Here is a 24,591-nt window from a genome sequence, read left to right on the forward strand (position 1 = left end):
GTTCACTATTGAATCCTTTGTTATTTCGGTTTAACAGTCTAAATATTGACTAAAACTGTTTTTAAAATAAATTTTTGTTTACGCAACCATTACTGCAAGGGTTGGAAATAACAAGGTGATGAAAATAAATAATTATCATTAATTTTTTTAATAGATGTACTATCATATCTGTTATAATTTATAGTATGAATCCTAAACTTCATCTAAAACTTTGGCTGAAACAATTTTTTATGAAACAAATTATTACTGTAAAAACATGGGTTAAAATTTTAAAACATTCTAAACTTTAATAGTGTAAAATTTGTTTGAATTTATTATAAACTATCTTAATATTATCTTAAACCTTGGTGCAAAGCAAATTTTTATACGACCACGTTATTAGTGCAAGGAATGAAAAAGTGTGTGAAAGTCAAGAAAAATTAAATAGTTACTTTAGTTGGCATATAATATGAAATTCATTCTAAGTTAGAAATATTCGTAATATTTTCACTGCATGGAAAATGAGCAAATATTTAATCGATCATTTTGTAATATTGGAGAACATAAATATGTTATGTACATTAAGTTTAAAAATGTTCCAGAAGATTATAGAAAATTCCAAAATATTGCCAGAATAAATAAGTACTTTGAAATCTACCTACACCTACACCTTCTTGTTAACTTATTGTAAAAAGCAGCATGATGTTTGCAAGTTATTTGTTGCTTCATAAGTGTTAAAAAAAAGTCTTTAAAAGAAAAATATTGGCGATTGTGGCCGAAGTTAGGAGTGACAACATTGACACAGTTTATTTTCTGCCATTGTATGTCACTGCTGTTTTAAATTATAAAATTATGTGTTTTATTTTTGACGAGTACATAGTAGGTAGACCAGTATATCTCAATTAGTTTTTCTTTCAGATTTACAGTGGCAGCTGAATTGGTGTTTGGCATTTTTATTCATAGTGAATTGGAGTGTTTAAAATTTTTGAATGTTCCCCTTAGTATTGTGATGGGTAGATTTTCCTTCTGATACCGTAGTAGTGGTGTTGAAGAATGGAGAGATGGCCGGTCATGGTATGGATAAGTTAATCAGTTTGTCTTAAATAGGAGGGGGGGGGGGGGGAGGGTTGGCACATTCTGTCTGTTAAAATTAATGAAATATTAACGAGTGTACGAAACATTACACACATTTTACTTATGCTACACATTTTTGGCATAACTAAAAAAAATTGTTTGTTAAAGAAATCAAACTTTTTGAGCTTATAATTTTGTATCCTTTAAAAGAATTTCACTGACATTGACCAGTATAATTTTCCCATTTAAATTCCATGTTAATTCTTATGTTAACTGTGTTGTTAGTAAATTTACCATCATAATTTTAGAATGTTAATGTTTGTGAGCACAAAAGTGTCCCACAACATGTCCCTTATTTTCACATCTGGTGAGGTGGTGTGAAGGTTAATGGATTTTTCAGTCAGGAGCACAATCAGTAATAGTCGTCCAGTTTAAATGTGCTGTATGGTTTTATCTCAAGTTAGGAAAATGCTATGGTATTTTTTCATAAAATTACTTGAATGCTATTGTAGATGTTTACGTTTTGGCTTATTATTTGTGAAAATTATGAATTTGGCCCGGCATTTTGACATGCCTTGTCACAGCTGTGTTGTAAATGGTTCCTGTGTGTGGCAGTGATTGGAGGAGGATCTGGCCAATCACTAGTCTGCTTAGAAGGGGCAGCAGTCTGGTCTATGGCTTACTCGTGAATGGTAGTCACTATAGTCTTTGTTAGCTTTAAACTTCTTATTTTGTATACTAGCGATGATTACAATAAGTTTATGTCAAATTTTAATTTTACCATCTGTCTGGTTTTCTAAGTGCAAAAAATAGTGTCTTTTTGATAGTATTTATTTCAGTTGTATACATCTGATAAAAAAAATATCAATTCCAAACACCTATTATTATTTCATAGGAGAAACTATTTTCAGCAGTTGTCACTATTAATAACGAAGCATTCCTTTAATTATGTCCTATGGTAAAACAGGTCAAATTTTTAGTATTATAAAACAAAATATAAATTTTATGATAAAAATGTTGAAACCAAGATCGTGTTTTTCAGTTACGGTTCTTTAAAAATAAGAATTGAATATTATCAGATGACGCTCTTGATGAAATACAAGAAAATTAATTTCCAAAATTCTCATTACATTATGGTTTACAAGATAAATTTTTTTAAAGTACATTTCAAATAATTTTCATTGTAAAACTTCTGTGTGTTTTGGAGATATCTGGCAACAGAGAACACTGAAACAAGGACAGCGCTAATATCAGATATTGTGCATTGTACATGCACATTGATAACTGAAGATGAGGCAATGCGGAATCTAAGAATTAAGCCACAGTCAAGGCCGCTGCACCTACTAAGCAGACTCATCTTGGTTGGCCACACTCTCTTCCAATCGTGGCCACCCACAGGAACCAATCACAGCTCAGCCGAACCCAGTAGCAGTTACTGACCCTGGTCATGAAAGCCAGGATAGAAATTTATTGTACAATTGGTAACAAAAATTTGCTCAGAAGTTAGCGATTAATTTTTTTCATTTCAAGGATTGTTAATATAAAAAAAAAATATGAAAATGCTCCACTTTATGCATGATTTTCAGTTAAATGTAAAATAATTATGGAAACCAAGTTGACTTGTGCCCTTTTTACCAGGAATTAAAGAATTATTATTTGAAAATGAAACCAAAGCAGATTAGGCCATATTTTTTCAAGAAAAACTGTTTAAAAAGTGGGCATGATTGTAGTGTTAAATTTTAAGTTTTTTTTAAAAGAAAATTGTGGGTAAGTTTTGCTTGAAACACTACACAGACAAGACTTAGTACATTTCACACTCAAACCAGTGATGTTGAACCCTTTAAAAACACAATTTTAAGGATCTTTGCTAGCTATTGACATCTATTTTAATTTCTTGGAAATAGGCTAATGGTTTTTCAGGCTAAATGAAATCAAGTGTGCAGTATTTTGTTTGAATGCCTTGGAAATCACTACCAGATGCTCGAATGCCTGACCAAAGTGAGACATATTTTATGTGATAACTGCTTCCATGTTAAGTTGCAGAGTTCTCTCCTGAGGAATTCACTACCCTCTGTGATCTAGCTACTTGTGCCTGCACAGACATTGGTTGCCCTGTGCCACAGGGAAAAAAAAAACAGGGAAAATGAATGAGACTCATGTTATTTTCAGATTTATCTCTAGTTTTACTTGTTCTTGCATGTATAAATATGAAATTAAAATGTATATTTTATACTACTTAATAAGTTTTTCGGTGCAGCTATGTTTAATAAATGTATAATGCATTATGCACAATAAGTAAGAATTAATATATACATGAGTGCATAAATCGGGGATAATATACTAACATGTGAAAATAGTTACCTATTTTTCATATCTTGGGTATGAAAAAATTTCCTTTTAAAAATTAACGTGTCTTTTTTTGTAGTTCATTTTAAAATCTCATTTTTGAATGATTATTTAACCTTAAATGGTGATTTTCTAATCATACTGTATTTTTTTCATTTGTTTTAATTTTTATATTTCTAGCTCTGATTTGTCTTATATCGGATGTTCCCATGCAAACTGTAATATTTATGGTAAGTTTTACAGGGTGTTTATCCAGCTATGTGAATATGAATAACTTGTCAGTTTAGGTGATTTTTTTTTTTTGCATTTTTTCTTGTAGTGTCACATTCTAGTGTGGAGATATTAAATCTCTTTTCTCACTCTGTGTTAATTTTTTTTTTTAAATATTTGTATTCTAGTTCTATTTTTGTTCAATTGTCATATTGGTTTTGGATAAGTTTGTTTAAAGATAATCCTGTGATGAACAGCAGGGTTTGCGTTCTTCACCGAATTGATAGTGGTTTCTTTAGTGACAGTAATCATTCAGGAGCCTTTGTTTTTGCAAGAACTTGTTTTTTAAAAATAGTTTAAATTCTGCTACTGCTAAAAGAGAATGTTAAAGGTGTATTATTAGAGAATGTATTGTGTCAAAGTGAATAGTATGAATATTCTCTTGAGTGAGCGTAGAGTCCTCTTCCCTCTAGTATTAAGGGACAGATATGGACAGAAAGATAACATCTTGGTTTCAAAATTTTTAGGCTATGACATTTATTTATCATTTTATATTGAAAACTCCTGTGTTAAGCAGAGATCACACATTAAGAGATTAACAAGAACCATAGTATAATGTCTATTGATATAATAACTGTCGTAGTGTTACACTTCAACTCTCTCTGGATGACTTGTGTAACTGGTGGATCTTTTAGTTTCAAAGGGCTAAACAAACCAAAAAAAGGCATGATTTTGTGTAGCTATAAATACCTCTATGTTTATTTAACTCTTAATTACTTTCACATTAAAATTTTAAAATTTGATAAATTGATTGGCAAATATTTTAAAATTATTCAATTACATTAAAGTGATGCTCAGGGAAGACAAATAGATTTAGGTTATATTGATCCAAGGTCTGAGAATTGGTTTGACTTAAAAACATGCACAGTAATGAAGTACTAATATGTATGGGAAACCGAAAACACTAAATAGCATTTGGTCAGGGTAATAAAAAAAAAGTAAACAAATGCCAGAAATTTGAAAAATAAATTTTATGGTAAATATGTAGTTTAGCGGTATTTGCGAAAAAAAATGTTAAAAATCAGAAAATACTTTTATTATATGCTCTTTAACTTCCTCTTTTCATTAAACCCGGTGGAGATAAGAAATTCCAAATACTTAAGGAGATATCGCTGTTCTTATTTTGCAATACAAGACCTGTGCTATCATTTGACCGTTACCATTTTTTTTATTTTGCCGTGTGTTCGTGAATGCCTAATTAATTTATATGGTCGATTAGGTCAGGTCAGTTACATTATAAATACTTTCAAACTAAGCGGTCATTAAAAATAATGTGAATTAATTTTAATGGTTGTTTAGTTTTAAAGTATTTATAATGTAACTGACCTGACCAAACCAACCGGGACAAAGGATGAACAGTAGGAACTCACGTAATTTTTTTTTTACTTACTTGCGCAACAATATCAAAATAACAAATAAAACATTAAAATTTGAAACGTTAAAAAATCACCTAAGTTAGAGACGGGTACAATTCCTTTGCCATTAGTAGAAAATGATGTAGTCGTTAACCTACGTCGCGAAAAAAAAAAAAATTCACACTCGTAAACAAGAAACAATATGTTTGCCGCATGAATGCACATGTATTGTGATGACAATTAAGAAATTAGATATCCCCTAAAGTGTTTGGAATTTTTTATCTCCGCCGGGTTTAATGAAAAGAGGAAGTTAAAGAGCATAAAATAAAAGTATTTTCAGAATTTAAAAATTTTTTTTAACAAATATTGCCCAACTATGAAAATTAAGAAATTCGATATCTCCTAAAGTATTTGGATTTTCTTATCTCCGCCGGGTTTAATGAAAAGAGAAAGTTAAAGAGCATATAATAAAAGTATTTTCTGATTTTTAACATTTTTTCGCAAATACCGCTAATCTACTTATTTACCAAATTTATGTCTGTAAGGGCTGATGTGACAGATTATTAGTAGGTTAATTTAACAAACATTACTCTTGTACACATACACTGAGTTACAAATCTTACAGTAAAATAAATGTTACTAAATAAAATTAATTCAGCTGGGTAAGTCTGTATAGGCTTAAACTTGATAATCAATCGGAAAGTTACGTCGTGCACATAGAAACAATCAAAAGTTCGGTCTATACTGACTGACTTAGGATTTTATATCGTTTTTATAAAATAAATGTCTATTTTGAGCTATCTCACTGTTTTATCAATGTCAGGATTTTTACAAGTATTTAACTTTACTTTGTATTGGCCGGGCTAGAAGACTCAGGATAGGCTCAAAACCTCGGTATCCCAGGACTACTGGGGAGTATAAACAAAATTAACTTTGTAGTTGCATCTTATAGGCAGCATAAAATATGTTCTCAAAACCAAAGTCTGGCTGATGCAGAATGAATAGTAATAGGCATTTTAGTGTTGAATCAATGTATAATAACATGAAATATGTTTATAATTTCACCCCAGGATAGTAAATAACCTTTTGAAACACAGTATCATGCAAACTATGTTGCCGAAAAGTTAATCAAACTCACTGCGTTTCTTGTGTGTAGATCACTTCTATTTCATAACCCTTTCTAGAGTTATCCTAGCACTAGATATATAAAATGTCAAAATTAGTGAATTCTAGTACTTTTTGCTAATAAATAAGCTAGATTACACATGATTTCACACCCAGTCACTTTTTGTGTGTTTGTACAATAGTGTAACTTTTTAATTTTTTGTTCCATTTCCAAATTATTCAAAAATGTGCCAGAATCAAATACAGCATCCTTATTGGTTGCCTGTGGACCCAAGTCAAGAGATGCCAAATACGGAATACTTCTATTTGGACATTAATTAACACAAAAATACAAATAACTCCAAATTTAAAAATAAAAATAGAAATAATGCAACAATCGAAACATGTTTATGTTATTAAAACAGTAAAATAAGTTCTGCCTAGAGAATTCAGGCTATTGTTGTTGCATGGCTGTCTAGTGCCATAGAGTAAAGCAGTTCACAGAGCGTTGCTATTTTAAAATTCATAAAATAAACAAATGAAAATATCAGTAAACAGAAAATAATTAATATCTTAGAATAAACAGTTTTGAATTGACCGCTATGACTTGTTACATCACAATACCCACATTGTAAACTATTTGTGGCAAGCGGTCATTATTAACTCCAGACATTTCATTAAGTTATATATGTACTATTCTATAACAAAGCAATATTTTGAAAATCAAATTATAGAAATTTGTAAATGGTAGAAAAAATTTGGAACCGTGATGTCTTTTGGTTCCTAACTCGTGCCCTTAAGTCTTAATTTCCAAGCTTCTAACCTTTCTTTGTGTGCTTATAGAGTCTAATCACACACAGTTTTTGTTTCTTTTCATTTCAAATGGACACATTTAAAATTTGGGATGGTTCCTAATGAGCATTATAAAAAGTCATGGTTACATATTGGGAAGTGGAATCTAGCCTGGAGTGAAATGAATCCACAAAATATATCATGTCTGTACTGTTGTTCCAATGTATTAAATTTTTAAAACAAAAATTCCCTTTCAATTGGGTGTGCAAGGGGACAGTTTGGTGATTAGTACATGAAACACACAAATTTTAAATTAGTAACGGCAATAAAATAAATTGATGGAAAAGCCGTGCATTAGGTTTCCAATATTATTATAATCACGTTGGTTTTGGCATTCCAACATACAATAAAATACATGTAGGTCTGTAACAATTAATGAGCTTATCTTAGTCCTTTGTGTTTGGTAAAATGCATGATTTTGAAGAAACAAGTTCATTTAATACATATCTATCTTAGTTTCAATAGTTAAAAAAAATTTCATGTTGCACTCTACAGCGAACCAAAAAAAAAATAATTTTTTTTAAGGAAAAGATCTCCAGAATAGGCCAGGAGACTAGCAACCTTAGGTAGTTCATTACTTGTTAGTAGCTCATGGGCCATTTTTATCTATATAGTAGAACAAACGTTGCTTGATTTATGAATTGTTTTTAAATTTAAGCTTCTGTTGTGGACATACTACACGTTCCTTATAATTTTTAAATGAGCCAACTTTGCGTAGATCAAAAATTTTAACAAAAATAATAAAGGGAGCTATTTAAAGTGCAAATATCATCTTAATTGCTAATATTTCGCATGAGACCTACAATGTTCACAAACAAATTACTGTTAAATTCTTCATGGTGCACATACTGTAATAAAATTCAAAATTTGTACATACGTGTGTCCATTTTAAAAGTACAGGATCATCCATTGACCTACCTTCTGTTTCGGCACTTCAGAACTATGTAAGATTTGTTATTTGCAATATGGCGCATATGCAGTATGACATGTATTTGAAAGAACATTGCCAAAGTATGATTTTGATTTAATATTCACAGGCAGTTAATATTTATGGCATATTACAACTACCTTTATGCTATCTTTTTGCCCACACAATCCCATGGCACAAACTAAAACAACAGCCTGTCAGTCAACTAGTGTTAATACGTCACACACTTAGCATGGTTGTATTAGACAAGGCAATTATTTGTCATTACATTGGACTAGATTAATTTCCTTATGAATCATTCCTATTTTGTCAAGTTTAACCATAAGTTTTTGCTTGACGTGTTTGTAAGCAAACATTTTTCGGAGCTAGGTGTGTTGCATATGGAGACCAGGAACAGTTAACCAAATTGTGTCAGAACCAAATTCTTGTGTTTTCAGTGCTGAATGTCACAGTGCATTTCTGTGGCTCACCATCCAATAGCCATTAAGCCAAATAGGTGCAGGAAGGCATTTGGCCACTGAAATAAATGATAGTTAGTCAAGGTTTTGTGTTTTTTCTTTTTTTTTTTTAAATTTTAATAATGTATTTGTAGTATTGTATAGAACTACCTTGAAGACAGTAACTTGGCTCGCACTAACACTATTGCTGAAAAGGTTTGTTCATTGCAGCAGACTATGTCAGAATTTCTTGTATTGACACTGATCACTTGATAAGGACCCACGTTTAAAAATGGCTAGGGCCTCGGATTAAAAGAGGCCTCTGCTCCCAGCATTTTTTATGTTTGATTTACAATTTAAACTGCATACATTAATTTGACATTATCTGTACCCAAGTGAGTTTAAAATTAAATATGTAAAAAAAAATCTACGTAAAAAAACAAGGGACTGGACTACGCTAGTTAATAATTTTTTCAGACTTGTTAACGTTTAGAATTTAGTGCATACAGACTAGCCGTTCTCAACTTAGAACCAGCAGCATCTGAAAAGTTGTTAGCAGGCTCACTGACCCCCGCACGGCCGGGTGTTTCGGGTGTTTGTATTTTCTTGTCTGATGTGGGTCTTGGAGATTAAATGAGCAAGGCCAATGACATCTTGGTTTTATGGCCTAAAATAAGCATTTTAAACATGAGGAGCTGTCATACGTATTTGTTGGAAGAATGGTAAAATGGTATCGGGGGAAACTGTAGCTCAAAATGTAATGATTCATTAATAAAAAATTTTTTTCACAGTTTAAAATTTCCAGGAAAAATGTATTTTCTGTCTGACTGCTTTGTTTGTCGTAAGGCTGAGTATGCTGATGATGTGCTAGGACTAGTCATCTTTGTAACTAGCCATACACACACAATTATACCTTAAGAGGGCCTGGACGTATCACTGTCAGAGGAACAATTTTCAGCTGATGTCCTCACTCAACATCAGCTTTAAACCAGTGATCAGCATTTAAACCCTCTTCTATCATCACTGAAACCCTTTACAGAATGTGTGACGTGTATAGTTACTACTGTAGCCTATAGAATTATTTTTTTTATTTTTATTTTTTTGTTCTGTGGCTGGAAATTCTCAACAAACAGTTCTGAAGCCTGTTATGTTTTTGGAAGTGTCTTGTTTTCTGATTTACTTTTTATGTGCCTTTAAGTATCTTTGTGACCACTTGTACCAATGGTACGCTCACAAATAGAAATAAAAAGTTTTTCAGTACTTTTCTTCCATTGTTTTTGACGAAACTTAATTCAGTAGTTTTTCCTTGTGTAGTTTATGAGTTAGTTACCAAATCAGCAGAGGTGCTAAATCAGATATCGTACTTCACTCTTAGTTTCCCCTCAAAATGCCACAAACCAAAGAATATTGTGTATAAATTTATTTTCTAAGTATTCCGGCTTAACTAATTTTTTTTTTATATCAAGAATATCATTACTGTATACTAAACTTGTATGAATTATCCTTATCCTTGTATTACATAATTATCACTAGATGGTTAATTTATACAAAAGTTTATTTATTCTTTATTTCATAAATAAATTCTTATTGTAGTAGGTTTATTAACTGGCAACAAAAAAAAATGCATGAAGATATAATAAAATCATTCAAGTCAAGTTGGTGTGTCAAGACATATGTTCCAAGTTTTTAACAACCTACAAAAATGTTCTTATCATTAAGAATCTTGTAAAAAAATCTGTATTATAGGAATATAACATAATAGCTCTTTACAATAATATTTCATATGCCTGGATAAAAATATTTCTTATGTCTCTCTTAGAACATAAACTTGTCATATGTTATTATTAAGCCCCACGTTAGAGGGTGTCGAGGATATTACTGATGACGTCGTCGGTCGATCCTCCATGGCGTCTTCACTTGGAATAGCACTGGACCTGGTGGAGACTCCCGTTTGGGAGCAAGACTACCTAATTCCCCCAATGCGTCTGACCACAGGACCTAACCTGTTCTCAGCTGTGGGCCCACTACTTATGATTCACAAAAGAGGTTTAATATTTAATATGTAGGTTCTTTAGGCATCCCAGATTTATGCATCATCGAACATGTGTTTGCCTAAAAGATACACTAAGTGAAATGACAAGATTTTATTTTATTATGCATAGCTCTCCTACATTAATCAGTTCAGTGCTATTGAAAACTGTTTGAAAAGGTGCTATGTACAGAATCAAAATATGTTGGGTCCAGTACACCAAATGACTTGGACTAAGTTCTGTGATGTCGATTAAATCTACAAATGTCCATAAACTGGATAAAAAATTTTTAAGTAAAGCCTAAAGTAGGCTCAGAGGAGAGAGAAAATGATTTAGAAAATGCTTAGATGAACGGCAAATTAAAACGAATCAGTAACGAAAGAGTAAAATGTCCTTGGGTTGCGATGAGCGTCTTACCTTGGATGGCGATCTCAAGAGACTGGGTGGATCGCAGCATGTAATGGCTGCAGGAAGGCATCTGGCCACTGAAATAAATTACCATTAGGTTGATTTCAGAATAATACGGAGGGCTAAACAAATTAAACCCTTTAATAATATCCTTAAAATAAAACACAAGAGACCATTTTACAATAACATTTAGTTATTTAGTTACTTCAATTTAAAATTTATACAAGATATTTTGGAACGGGGTGCGTTCTGTTGTGCTTAGCATGGCTCAAGTCTTATTGTTTTACATGCTGAAAAGGAAACATGTATACTCGAGGCGTTAAATGAAAAAAAATTACAATATTAATTTATGTTCATAATCAAGGGAACATGGCACTGCCTTTACATGATGGATAGGCAACACAAATCACAACTGACACAGGTTGGTAGGAGATTTAATCACTGCAAGGGGTGGGGCAGAAGGGTGACTATTGGAGGAGCATAGACCCTGGTCGTAGTCTATATATAGTGCACTTAAAAAATGTAATAAAATATAAACAGTGTTGAGTCAAAGCAATGCTTTTTGTGTAAGTTACAACATTATATCTTATCTCGTTTTGGAGCCAAAAACCTTAAATTGCATCAAGACATATATATATATATATTTTATTATGTTGTGGTTCTGTACCAACTCTATATATATATATATATATATATATATATATATATATATATATATATATATATATATATATATATATATATATGAACCACAACATAATAAAATTTATTTAAGAGAAGACCATATATATTCACACATACATACACACAAAAATATATTTCATAACAACAGTGTAAATGGTTGTATATTTTGTACATAACAATAAATCAAGTAAGAAAAAATATACATATTGTGAAATGTTTTCACGTTAAGATAAATGAAGTTATTTTAAAATTAAATCGTACATTTATTGTTAAATTTTGGACATGTAGACGTAGCTTTTAATATATATTTATATGAAATTAATACTGTAACAGTTTTAGAATCAACTTGTAATAAGATTTTGGTAAACTGAGAGTTCAGTTTAAGTTAATATGTTCTTATTTAATTGTAAGTATTTTAGTTGAATTTAATAATAAAATTATTATCTTTATGGTAAAGTATTTTCTTATAATTTTTTTTTAAAATTAACTTAAATTGAATTTTTGTTAGAATTTTGGCATTTGCTGCTATACTTTTAAGGTTGTGCTCTTTTTGTTGTCTGTTACAGACCTACAAGGAAACCTACTATATTTTTATATTAAGATAGTGCTCGATTTATAGGTCTTCCTGACTTACCTTAGGCATCAGTTTTCTTCCTGACAGTCTGACCTTAATATCTTGCATGTTTCTTGTGACACTGTGGTGGCCCATCTAGATAATAGTAGTTTATAGTATTTTTTAGGTCCAGCATGTGGAAATGATAACTGTTTGGTCTTCGTACATATATGTTGAGGCTCAAGTAATCTGTTTCCTTGTGCTTTGTGTGTGATGTCTCTGGTATGTCACTAACTTGAAGCATGTAGCATACTACTATCACAGCCAGCAAGCTTCTGCCTAATTTTTGCTTGGTTTTTTTTTTTTTTTTTTTTGGTTTACTCTTACTTGATGACTGCATTTTTCCTCCTGTGTGCAATTAGCATGCACTTGCATAATTTGGTTTTATAGAAGCATTGTGTAATTAGTTTTTTGTTTTAGTTTAATGTGCATTTTGTGTTTTTCTATTATGAAAATTGTGTTCAAGGACTAATACAGAAGTTAAAACAACTTAAATGTACATAATACACAGACAATTTTTTTCTTTCCAATATCTGTAGGGATAGGTTGTTTTAATTTTCAGTTTTGTGCTTAAAAAATTATTATATATGTATTTCCATAGTAAATATTAATTACAGTGGAACTCTTGAGAAGTTTTTTTTTAGATGTATAGATCTGCTTCATTAGCATAAATGATTTTGCATTATATCTGTACAGTTGCACATGGTTGAGTCTTTTAAAAAAGCTTTTACTGGTTGGCATATACTTTTATTTGATTATGGTAATTATTTTACCTGCAGAATTTTCTTGGAAGGATTTTAACTTTAATGCACTTCTTGGAATGTTTTGTGTGTCTTCCCCACGTATGTCCACGTGAACTGCTCTGACATGTTCGGGGTGTCGGTGGTGCAGGTAGCAGCACCCGTCGCGGCCGCCAGGGTTCGGCGGCGTCCCAGCCGACGCCCGCCTCCGTCTCAAGTGCCTCCAGCTCTCCGGCCGTGAGCTCCCACCCCGCCGACGAGGTCGGCCCCGGGGAGAAGGCAGTTGCCGTCGACAGGAAGCAGCCCGAGGTAGAGCATCAGAGATGGACACCGGCGGGGCGTTTATTACGAAGCTTGATCGAAAAGTGATGCCACCGTGGCTATAACTGTTTTTTTTTTTTTTAATTTTTTTTTACCTGATTTTAAAAATCTTTGTCGTACCTGGAAACCACTTGTGTTCTCAGTACACGACTGCTAGGGACAAGATTATGTGTTGAATTGCAAAAAAACAAAAAACAGCTCCGATAAGCATGTCAAAACACCACACAAAACCAAAATGAAGTTAATATACCATGTGGCACTGAAATACATGTTATCGCATGAAATTAAGTACGTTTAACCAGAGATAAATTTAAAAAAAAAACAGGAATCTCCTAAAGTTTTACATTCAAAGAATGACGTTATTTCTGGATAAAAAATTGTACCAAAGTGCATGGATCAGAAAAGTGAATTTAATTAATTTTATTGTGCATCTCTTATTGAATCAATTTAAACCAAAAATGGTTGCTAATTTATTTTTATTGTTCTGAATGTATCTGTTTCAGATCAAATTTACCTCTAATTTGGTGGAGTATTACAAAATATCTTTCATAAAAATAAAAACAATAACACAGATATCCTCTGTTTTAAAAACAAAATTGGACAAAAAATAACACCATAAAATCTCGTCTCTAACGATTGCGCACGGTTTCACTGCATCCAAAGGAGTTGGACCGTATTCTGCAGCACGACAACCCCCGCCTGCACACGAGTCGAGAAACACAAGAGGGTTTTCAACGACTGCACCCGCCGTACAGTCCAGACCTTGCACCTTGCAACTTTCACCTCTTCCCAAACATGTAAGAGCATCTTAAGGAACATAACTTTTATACTTTCATTCTGACGACGAGGTGAAAGATTCCATTCAAGCCTGGTGCTGGCAAGAACCACGGGAATTCTTCGACGGGTTTGCCCAACTAGTTATGCATTGGTGCGAGTGCTTGGAAAGGGATGGGTACTGTGTTGAAAATAAGTTTTGCATTACTTAGTCGGACACATGTAGCTTTCAGGTAAAACAACAATTGTGAAAAGCGGATAACAAATAACAAGTTTTGGCAATGGAGGCATTTCTTTTCCGTCAAGCCTCTTATTTGGGGAGTTCTTGAGAATGTGATACACTAACTGATTTTAAAGTGTGAGTCTAATGTTGGTATTTATATTCATAGTCTTTCCCAAGAACAGGTGCGTTTTTCTGACAGGTAAGTTATCAATATCTATTTTTATTGACATCTGAATATTCTTCCATTTCGAGAAAATTGCTGGTAAATTTGTGGTTAGCTTAGTTCTTTGGAAAACAAAAGTTCAGTAATAGCTCTAATGTGCAGAACCATGGAATGCAGGGATGTAGACCTTTCACTGTACAGTATGTCCATAAAAAAATGTCCCAGTTATAAATGTTAATAGTATCAACTGTAAGCTTTGGTAGAGTTTTGGTTCATGGTCACAATTAAAAAGTAACTCAAACAGTTTTAGATAAGCATCTGTACGCAAGTACTGCTTTGTTGTTATCTCGCTTGCAGTGCCACGTACGCAAAATGGAGACTCCTGACTAATTGGCAAAGAGTGAATATGTAATTTCAGTGCAATGTGCATTTTGTTCAAAGTTTATGATCCCCAGGGTGGCAAAAACATCTGCCGATGGTCGCGATGACAAGAGCTCTTTTTCGCTGGCCTCCACGTTCACGTGAAATAACGCCATGCAATTTCTTCTTTTGGGGCTTTATAAAAGATTGTGTCTATGTTCTGCCGCTACCTGATGATTTCCCAGAGTTGAGAGACAGAATTGAAGAGGCTATTCCATTACTCTGGACTTGTTAAGCAAAGTGTGAAAAGAATTGGACTTTAGGTTGGATGTACTGTATAACTAAAGGTGCCCATATTGAACATTTTTAAGAAAAACTAGGGTAGTTTACCTTCAATGATATGTATGATTTTCTGTAAGTATCCTAAATTAAACTGTTATAATATACCATTGAAACTGGGACATTCTTTTATTGTAGTGATGTGTCGGTTCAACTTTTTTCCCGGTTCTTGGTTCGGTTCCAGTTCTTAAAAATCAGTACTCAGTTCTTAGTTTTAGGTTAACCTCCACACAATTTCAAGTCACACCAAAGATACAGTATGAGTTAATAAAAGGTGTGTTTGTTTAAAGACTCATCAGCACCCCACTTAACCATAATTAGACCACAACCAGCCACCTAGTCCTAAGTAGCATAATTTTTTCTTTTGTCACTAGATGCAATTATATAAAAATAAATTAATTCCACTTATACCCTACTTACAACAAAAACTTTTTCAGAGAAGCTAATTTTTATACTTATTTAATAAATGTTCAATAAAAGTGACAACCCCTCAGAATACTGGTATTATTATTGTCGTTGGGTCATTTGGCTTTAAAATCTGTGACTGGGGAAAAGTTGGTTAACTGGGGTGGAAGTACTGAGGCTGTCAGGCGTGTCAGAAGGGCATATGAAGGAAAAAACATCTTATTGGAGAAGGGGGTCGGAGTGACAAAAAAATTGACCAGTCTGCAAAAAAATTGACTAGTCTGCGCTGGAGGAATGAGACATACAGTGATGTAAAGTACCGGTCTTGTGGCCTTAAAGGATTTTGGATCAAGGGCAAGTGGAAAGAACAAAGGGAAGTTTTTGTTTTGAATGTTGAATCAGCACGGGGTCTCCAAGATACTTGGTTATCTTTTTTCTTCCTGCTTGAACGCATCTTCTGCAATGACTAAGAGAGTTCATTTTGATAAACTTAAAAATGTCTAGTTGATAATCTTACAGGTGTAATAACAATAAAACAGATTGAACAAGTAATATATATAATTTTTCAAATGTTAGATGTCTGAAACTGAGATTAATATTATCATCTTTGCATCCCAATCTGGTTCAGCGCTATGGTAATAATCAGCCATCATGTACCATAATACATCATTTTGGGTATAGCATACAATAATTAGTAACACTGTAACATTGTTTGGTGACTTTTGCAAATTTATGAGTTGCAATTTTTCAGGGTCTCAAGTTATAAATGATGTACATACAGCTGCAAACTTCGTAGGTAATAACTATGGTTAATTAGTATTAGATAACTTTAAATCATGGTAGCTTATTTTTTTACAATTTTTAAAATTATATTGAGCATATGTTATTTTTCAATCGGTATACTTTTAACTAAAGTCATCATCACTGTCTGCTAGTGAAAAGAGGGACAAAAATGTTCAGGGTTTCGGCACAAAGAACTCTGTTTACGTTCCAAAACTTCCTGTCGGGGTTATCTTTCCATCGGGGTGGGCTAGTGGCGAGTGCAAGGCGGTGAAGGAAGGGAAGAGAAGACTGCCTTTTGTCAGTGTCACCTGCAATTTTTAAAGATTTACCAACCATTCCCTTGTCACATGAGGGGTGAAGTGAAGTTAAAAAGATGTGTGCGTGTTGGTCGCTGGCGATATACTGTGGCATTTTATCGGGAGTCTGTTGTATTTTCACTGTGAAATGTTTAGCTGTGATGCTTTCTGTGGTACCGGTACCGACATTATATTTGCAGTTCTCAGTGCCGGTTAATTTGCTGAGAACCGGCGTAACGGAGAACTGGGACACATCACTATTTTATGGACACCCAGAAGTTTATTATTGTAGTTTATTGCTTGTGGAGTTCCGCAGAAAGGGATACAGTAAATGGTTACCTATTACCTATTTCAGAGTGACTCTGTTATTAATTTTTATAGTATATCACACAAAACTTTAGTGCATTTACCGAACAGCTTAACTTTATCAACATTTTTTGTTTGACAGCTGAATATTCCTCCATTTTGAGGAAAATACGGGTTAACTAGTATAATTTTTTGTAAACAAAATAAGTAATTATATTGTTTGTATTTATTTGTGTGGAATGATAGCTTCATGCCTTATATGAATTCTCATAAGAGTGCACTTAATGGAATAAGCTAAGCTATTTACTTCATGTGAATAAATATATATGCAATTTGTACATTTTCCTGAACAACGTATAGATTTTTTCTACTGTTCTATTACAGTAGTTCAGAGTGCTAAAATTGGTTTGTTTATATTTTAAATTACCATATCCAAGGCTACCAGCAGTGAACAGAGTGGTCTGTTTACATGTATGTATATCATATTTTCGGACTATATTGTGCTGCAGACTATATTTACTCTGTATTTAAAGACATTGGTTATGAACAGTTTAATTACATTAAAGACATTGGTTATGAACAGTTTAATTACATAACCAGCTTTTATGTAATAAATGACAGTTTTGAGCATCTGTAGTATTTCTGAATGGTGTCATGTGATTGGCCACCACTTTGTGGGGTGTGACATTTCAAACACTATTTGTTGAGAGCTTTGAGGTGCCCGGCAGGTTGCATGACATGATTTAGAATACTACAGAAGTCGATTGGTCCAGACAAACTGAGACCCAGCTTCCATGACAAGTGGGTCTGACGGGATCTGCATTTCACAGTTAAAAGTGTGTGTCGGCACTTAAGCAGGGTTAGCCACTAGAATCACTAAATAGTTGGCGTCTTCGCAATCTGCGGACATTCTACGAGAGATCAAAGATTGGTCCACTGTCGCAGCATTCCAGGTAGGCCATTTTGTTTGGCTGTTACTGCACATTTTAGTGACGCTGCCCTTGTTAAAGGCTATTATCTTAGACTAGATTACGTGAAAAGTACTTCAAACTCTGAACAAAGCCCCAATGCACTATTTTATTTTTATTTGGTATGAAAATAAAACCTTGTTTGTTTACAAATTGAATATTAACGGAACTACAACCTCAGGTCCAGAAGTCCTTTGACGCAGGTTTAAGTGTTCTACGGATTTGAATTGTCGAAATTTAAGAAACAAAATCCCTGAGAAACATTTTACAATATATATTTTATTATTTTAAGTGATAATTTCTGATTATAAAGACACTTGGTAAAGATGTGCCCATCAATACAGCAACACTATATAGACATGTTAAATTCTGTTTTATCAAGAAATTGTTACATTGCAGGGTGGCCCGGCAATACAACCCAGAAAAATAACAAAGACTTTTCAAACACTTAAAAAGTTTGTTTATATATGATGATTTTTAAGTTTGTAGAGTTGCTAACATCAAACATAAATTGTTTCCTTAGGATCTTTGCATTAAAATGAAAGAGTTAAAGGCTCTCTTTTAATATTATTCCTCAAACCAATCACAAAAAAAAAAGTAGATGATAACTTACAGTCCCAGACAATTTATTACATACATATTCAATGTAGCACATTGCTTGACTAACAAAAAAAAAATTTTTTTTAAATTATTATTTTAAGTTGAGCCTGGTCCCGACCAGCAGGTGTGAAGTGACAAAGCCAAAAAAAATGTAAGCAACCCCATGTACCAACCAACCAAAAACAATACACCTGTCCATATAGGAAAAATACTGAAAAAATGTTTCTCTCTTAAAGTCGGGGAAGACACATCACACCACCTCAAGGCTCGTTCTGACTGGCTAGCGAGGCGATGCCCATCGAAAGTTCCAGTCTATTGCTGCGCAGTCCTGTGTCCATGTACTGGGTTTTTCCAACAATGCACGAACTTGAGGCATGAAAAATACAGTGTGTCGCATCCGTGTCTTCTCTTCTTTTGAACCCTTCTAGAATGTTCTCAGATGTTACACTCTTACCATCCAGAATATGCCATAAAATTCTGACAAAACGTATTTAATACCCATGTTAATTTTAAGCGATTAAGTAAGTTAAATTGAAACAAATAATAAAATATACTACATTCAGCTTTACATAAAACCTAACCCAAATTAATAATAATCACTATTAAAACACAAAATACTTGAAATGCTATGCATACTAAAAGAAACATGATTACAAAATAATTATGAAACATTCAAAAAACATCAACATGAAAACATTCTTAGTCAAAGAGTTATTGGTAGTTGAGGGCAGGAAATCTACAATGTTACAGAATCGTGACTCGAGTAGTATATGATTATGTGTGTTAGCTAATTTTGAGTGTACCATATTTTTAAAATTTTAATACATTTCAATTTTTTTTTCTTTTCGTTTTAATGTTTGTTGTTATTTATTCAGTCACCAAGAGCAACACAGGGTATGTTTGAATCCAATGTTTTTGAGCTCACCCTTAACTTATGATAAATAAAATATATTTTTATTAAAAAAAATGTCACAAGAACAATAATACAGATTGTTTATTGCATTTGCCCAATATGGTGCAGATTATAGCAGCACACAAAACACATTATAACTTAGTAAACTTCACAGATTGTAACCTTTACAGTTTGGTGCAACAAGTGGGACATATATTTATAAGTGCTTTACACTACTATTTTGTGTTAGTTATTTTGTTATATGGCCCAATTAAGGGACTATACAAGGGTCTCAAGTGAGAATGAAGGTGAACAACAGTGCTGTAATTCACATTAGTTTTACTGAACAATTTATGACACTCAAGGCAGTAACATAATATCTTGATAATATGGCTTGAAAGATTTAAAGAAGCGTATAGCATGCTCGCTACCAGATTATCCTGTAAATACAAGAAAAGATAATTATTACTCATGTTCTAGCACTGTTTTCTACAAAGCAAGTGAGCAAATTGACAAGCATTTATTATCATTACCATTTAAATTTAAGTTAAAAGCGATTACATTAATGTCATTAAAAAAAGGGATTAAAATAAAACATTAATTAAAAACTTTAATACCCTGGAATATTATTTTAGAAGCAATTTGAAAATATTAAAAACTTTAAAAAAAAAATAAAAAATTGTTATAAGTAGAGACATTAATTTGTCGGTGTTTTTAAACATTAAAAAGCGGTACTTTCATTCATAAAAGTCGGTGGCATGTTTTTGGTGTTTTCAAATTTACGACAAAACGTTTTTATAATAATACAAAACCACAATGTTTTTTACTGCATTATTTATGCTAATAGGCTGAAAGATCAAAACTTAAAGATCTATAAATATAACAATATTACACTATAACATATAACAAATTTTATCATTAGAAGCCCTACTCACATTCAACAAAGTTAAAAGCACTTAAATGTCTTAAAATCATTGCATTAAAGACCTTTTTCATGTTACCATAACTGCAGGTAATATAAAAAATCACTGGTGGTGTTTCACTGTAAAATTGAATATATAAGTAACTTAGTACAAAAGAGTCAAGTTACAAACTTCCACTTGGTACGGCTACAAACAGCGTTACGCCGAAAATAAACAATTTTATGACGCGGCGTATAATGATGTTCGTGGCAGAAGTAATAAAGAATCGCGGAAAACAAATTTTCGTATCTGTTTTCGCGAAAAGGGATTGATTTCGTGCAGTTGTCGGTGAAAGTAATAAATTCGTGTTTTAGTACCAATTTCGCAAGTTGACGCAAAAAAATCGTGTCCCTAGTCATAAAGATGGCAATGTTTAAATAATAACGTTCCAACAAAGCCTCATTTAAAATTACAAATAACAAGAGCTGAAGCTGGAACTTAACTTAATAATTATTATTAAATAAAAAATACTGAACAAGTCCACCACACAAATGTAGTACCATAATAATTGAAACACTGAAGAAAACTAATGCCAGAAATGTGGTTCCAGTGATAAAGCTTACTCACCTCTGATAAAGTCAATGAAAGTCGTCGATGAATTGATGAACTTGGCTGACGAGTAGATGCCGCTCGCTCTTGGGGGACCACCAGTGTATAGAACGTCACTCCACTGACCAGCTGACATCCATCCTCTCAGCTACAATTGTCGTTATGCATCCTTGTAGTTCAGCAGCAACAGCAGAATCACGGCCTTTCGTTACTCGTATGCCACGACTGAGGTAACTAATGCTCAACAAACTCGCAGGCATCAATCACCGGACTCTGTCAGTAATGCACCAACTCCATACGCCCGTACACTAATTTATCGTTACAAGTCGTAGGCTCTCTTCATCATATGCCAGTCCCAGTCAATTGTTGGCCTCACCGTCACCCCAGCCATGCCATCACACACCTCCAAGACTCGACGTGTCTTCAAAAACCAACACCAAACTCATCCTAAATCTACTCGCTTACTCGCTCAAGGAGTATAACTTACTACGCGACGTTAATTCCACCGAACCGCCACTCACTACTGACGATTCATCTAAGTTCCAATTTCAACTTTAAGCTTCGCAGGGTTTACCAATTTTCAAGTCCAAATCCCTCGAACAGCATGGTGGCAGCGTGATGGCGTAAGGCAGTGACGTAATGAGGCGGTGGCAGGTCGGCGCAAAGCGACGGTGTCTGCTGTTGATGGCTGACTGGAGGGTTATATATACCCCTCGGCTGATTCTCCAGACTATTCGCGAACGGCCTCGGCAACCACGTAGCTCCCACTTCCACCAACATGGCCGTCAAACAGCTGAGAACATTCGAAGCCACCCTAGGTAGAATGGAGCAAGGCAGGCATACCTCCCAGGCATGGAAAGGAGTTTCCTCTTGCGCGCAAGTCAAGCGTTGCGGATTGTATCAACGGGAGATCAGGCGTAAAGTTGTGTAAGTTACCAAGTACTTGTTACCCGGTAACAATTTGTTTGCTGTTGTTTTTTTTTTTTTTTAATGCAAGTATAGTGCAGCATCTCTTTTACACAATATGGGATACTTCCAAAAATTTTTTTTGTGTATTTGCAATTAGAAAATTAATAATTCAAATTGCTAACAAGTTATTTGTTTTGAAATGTAGAATCAAGTATATAGAATTTTTTTCAAATACACCCTACTTCTACTGCCAAGTTCTGATGGGAGAGAACAAGTTCTGTTTTTGAGCATTCTGTTTATCTGCAGATGCTGTTGTCCGATGATAAGGAGCGTGCAACTCCATCTCCGTACTGCGACTTCTGCCTGGGCGACGCCACAGAGAACAAGAAAACCGGGCACTCGGAGCAGTTGGTCTCCTGCTCCGACTGTGGGCGATCAGGTAGGCACGTGCCTCCAACCGCCGCCAAGCGAGGCAGGGGGCGAGGCCGTGGACGCAGGAAGTCCAGTCCCTTGATATAGTGGACTCCCTAGGGTGCAATTAGTAATGTTTGTTTATTTGATCACAGGGAAATTGGTAGTAAATGTGGGCTTTATTAAAAACTTGGGGTTATGTATGGGGATTAGTGTAGATTGCATTATCTTCCCCTCGTTTATAAAATTACTACGTCAGTAGGATAGTTGTATACGTAAAGCTTGACTATGTTCCTTTTTTCATGTTGAAACCAAAGTTAGGAGCTTTTGAGATGAAATACATTTTTTAGATATTGCCAAGTATTTGTAGTGCCAAAGTACATATTTATCACTTTATATATTTTAGGTATTTAACACTTGTAGTACAAAGACATGCGTCTTCCACGCAGAGATCTGGTGATGTTGGTGTGCAAAAGGACATACATAAGAATAGTATGTATTATGATATAGTTATAATAATTTCTCTTTGTTATATATCATGATTTTATAAAGAACATGTTGTTTTATATCTTTTTTTTTTTTTAGTGAGTATCTTTAGTCAACTCATTACTTCCTCAGATGAGAGTAATTTTTTTTTTCTGTTAAGTTCAGAATTATACGTACTGTTACAAAGTTGAAAAATAAGCTTCAGTGCAGTTCAGGATGCATGCTAGACAGTTATTTTGTTAGTGTCTTTTTTCTAGATTTTTCTTTTACATCATTTTTCCCCTGTGTATGCTAAAAACAGATTGATGTTAAGTTTCATCACAGTGTTTTTTACTTAATTATTTTTAATAGTGTTGTTTTATCCATTTTCCATCATGTAACTAGTGCATACATACTTCACATTTATAAACATGACTGAATCACATTATATTTTGCTGCGATGGTAGCCAGGACAGTGGCTAATGTGGAATATGGCAGTGCCTAGCGTTCACTCCTCTCCCTGCATGAGCAGGATTCACACCGAGCCCCACGAGTGAGCTGTTGTGATGCACTCCATCTGTGCAGTGCTCGTCACTGCTGGTACATAAATGCACCCTTGCCTGGCTGGCAGTGCTTTTGCAAACCAGAGACTCCTTACGATAGATATAAATAACATTTGTAAGAGTTGGATTTAGCTCTCTCTTTTTTTTAAAATTTAATTTTTTAATTAAGAACCATCAGGTCACAATAATTGTAATTATTACCTGGTATATCATTTGTTGCTCGGGAATGTATATTATATTGAATTTCGTACCCAATTGCCTTAACTGGCCCTAATCGCCCAGTTGTTTTCATGCCTTTCTTCTTATGGGAATCTCGGGAAGAATCAATGACCGGAAATGGTTCTAACATACCTTTACTGACAATTGTAGCAATTGTCTACAGTTGTTACACTATCACTAGTCATCACCTTGTTAACACCTTATCAATTTATTTTATGTGAAGAACCTAACCACATCTCTTATCATGCCTATTATTAAGTCTCTCACCTTTGGTGTCCTATCTTGCGGTCGCGGCAGCCCTCTCGTTAAGGCGGTTAAGGTATCGCAGCGCAGCTTGGCTCTGTCACGTTACCCACCGTGAAAAACCCCCTTTTTGAGCTTGGCTGTCGTATATGAAACCTCGGATCAGCGACCGTGTTTACGAGATCCTCATTCCCTCTCCTCTATAGGGGTACTATTGTTTTGAGAGAATAGTAGACATCCAGGTTAGACTTGTCAGTCTTACTCACACTCGATAAATAGTAAACTGCTCATTGGTTGCCACTTGTGTTACAAATATCAGTCTCTCACTACTCCACTTGGCGTTCATGATACCCGTGCTAAATAATTTTCATTGGCTCGGGGTCTTCTAAAGCCTGTCACGTTAATGATGAATGTGACAGCAGCCGGCCATGCGAGCTTGAGGCGCTGTCTCACTAATTTGCGCTGACGATTCAGCATGGCCTGTGCGATTTTTTGTGTCATAACACAATGAATATGTAAGTTAGTACCATCAGCTCTGGATGCTAACGGAGGTAACTACCTTGCAGTCTGAAGCAATTTGTTACCATCTGTCTGAGGTATCGCTCTTCAAGAGTGCATGAGACACAAAGAAATGCATACCAAACACATTTATTGCACCATGAAAGTCCAAAATTACTTGTTTTAAAAATCTTTAATGACCACGTAGTTTTTTTTTTCTCTACTGTAGGTATTCCATGATGCAGCTTCAGTTTGGCAGAAACTAATGTTCTAAATTAATTAATCAAAGTTACTGACTGGTCGAGTGACTATTATGTTTTGAATTGGGGTCATAGAAGTCATTTGAAGTCCCCAAATAGAAATGAATTATAGAAAAATATCACGAAAGTCTCTTAAAAGCCAACAGTTTACTTATTTATTACTATTAATTCACGCAAATATTTACACATGGTCAAAACTTTGCAAACCATTTTAGATATTGCATGATTTGAAATTTTAGGTGTGATGTTTAAATAAATGGTA

The 24,591-nt window shown here is 33.9% G+C and overlaps 1 protein-coding gene across 3 annotated transcripts in view; it reads left to right on the plus strand.

Annotated features, from left to right (window-relative positions):
* The window catches only part of LOC134536221 (zinc finger protein ubi-d4-like), a 103,230-nt gene that overhangs the window by 48,518 nt on the left and 30,121 nt on the right, over positions 1–24,591 (plus strand). For all 3 annotated transcript variants that reach the window (XM_063375912.1, XM_063375894.1, XM_063375903.1), the window contains 2 exons: positions 12,972–13,129; positions 21,977–22,109. In XM_063375912.1, the coding sequence (XP_063231982.1) occupies positions 12,972–13,129; positions 21,977–22,109 (291 nt within the window). The remainder of the gene's footprint in view (positions 1–12,971; positions 13,130–21,976; positions 22,110–24,591) is intronic.

This window comes from Bacillus rossius, chromosome 1 (assembly GCF_032445375.1).
Source record: "Bacillus rossius redtenbacheri isolate Brsri chromosome 1, Brsri_v3, whole genome shotgun sequence".
Classification (NCBI taxonomy): Eukaryota; Metazoa; Arthropoda; class Insecta; order Phasmatodea; family Bacillidae; genus Bacillus; species Bacillus rossius.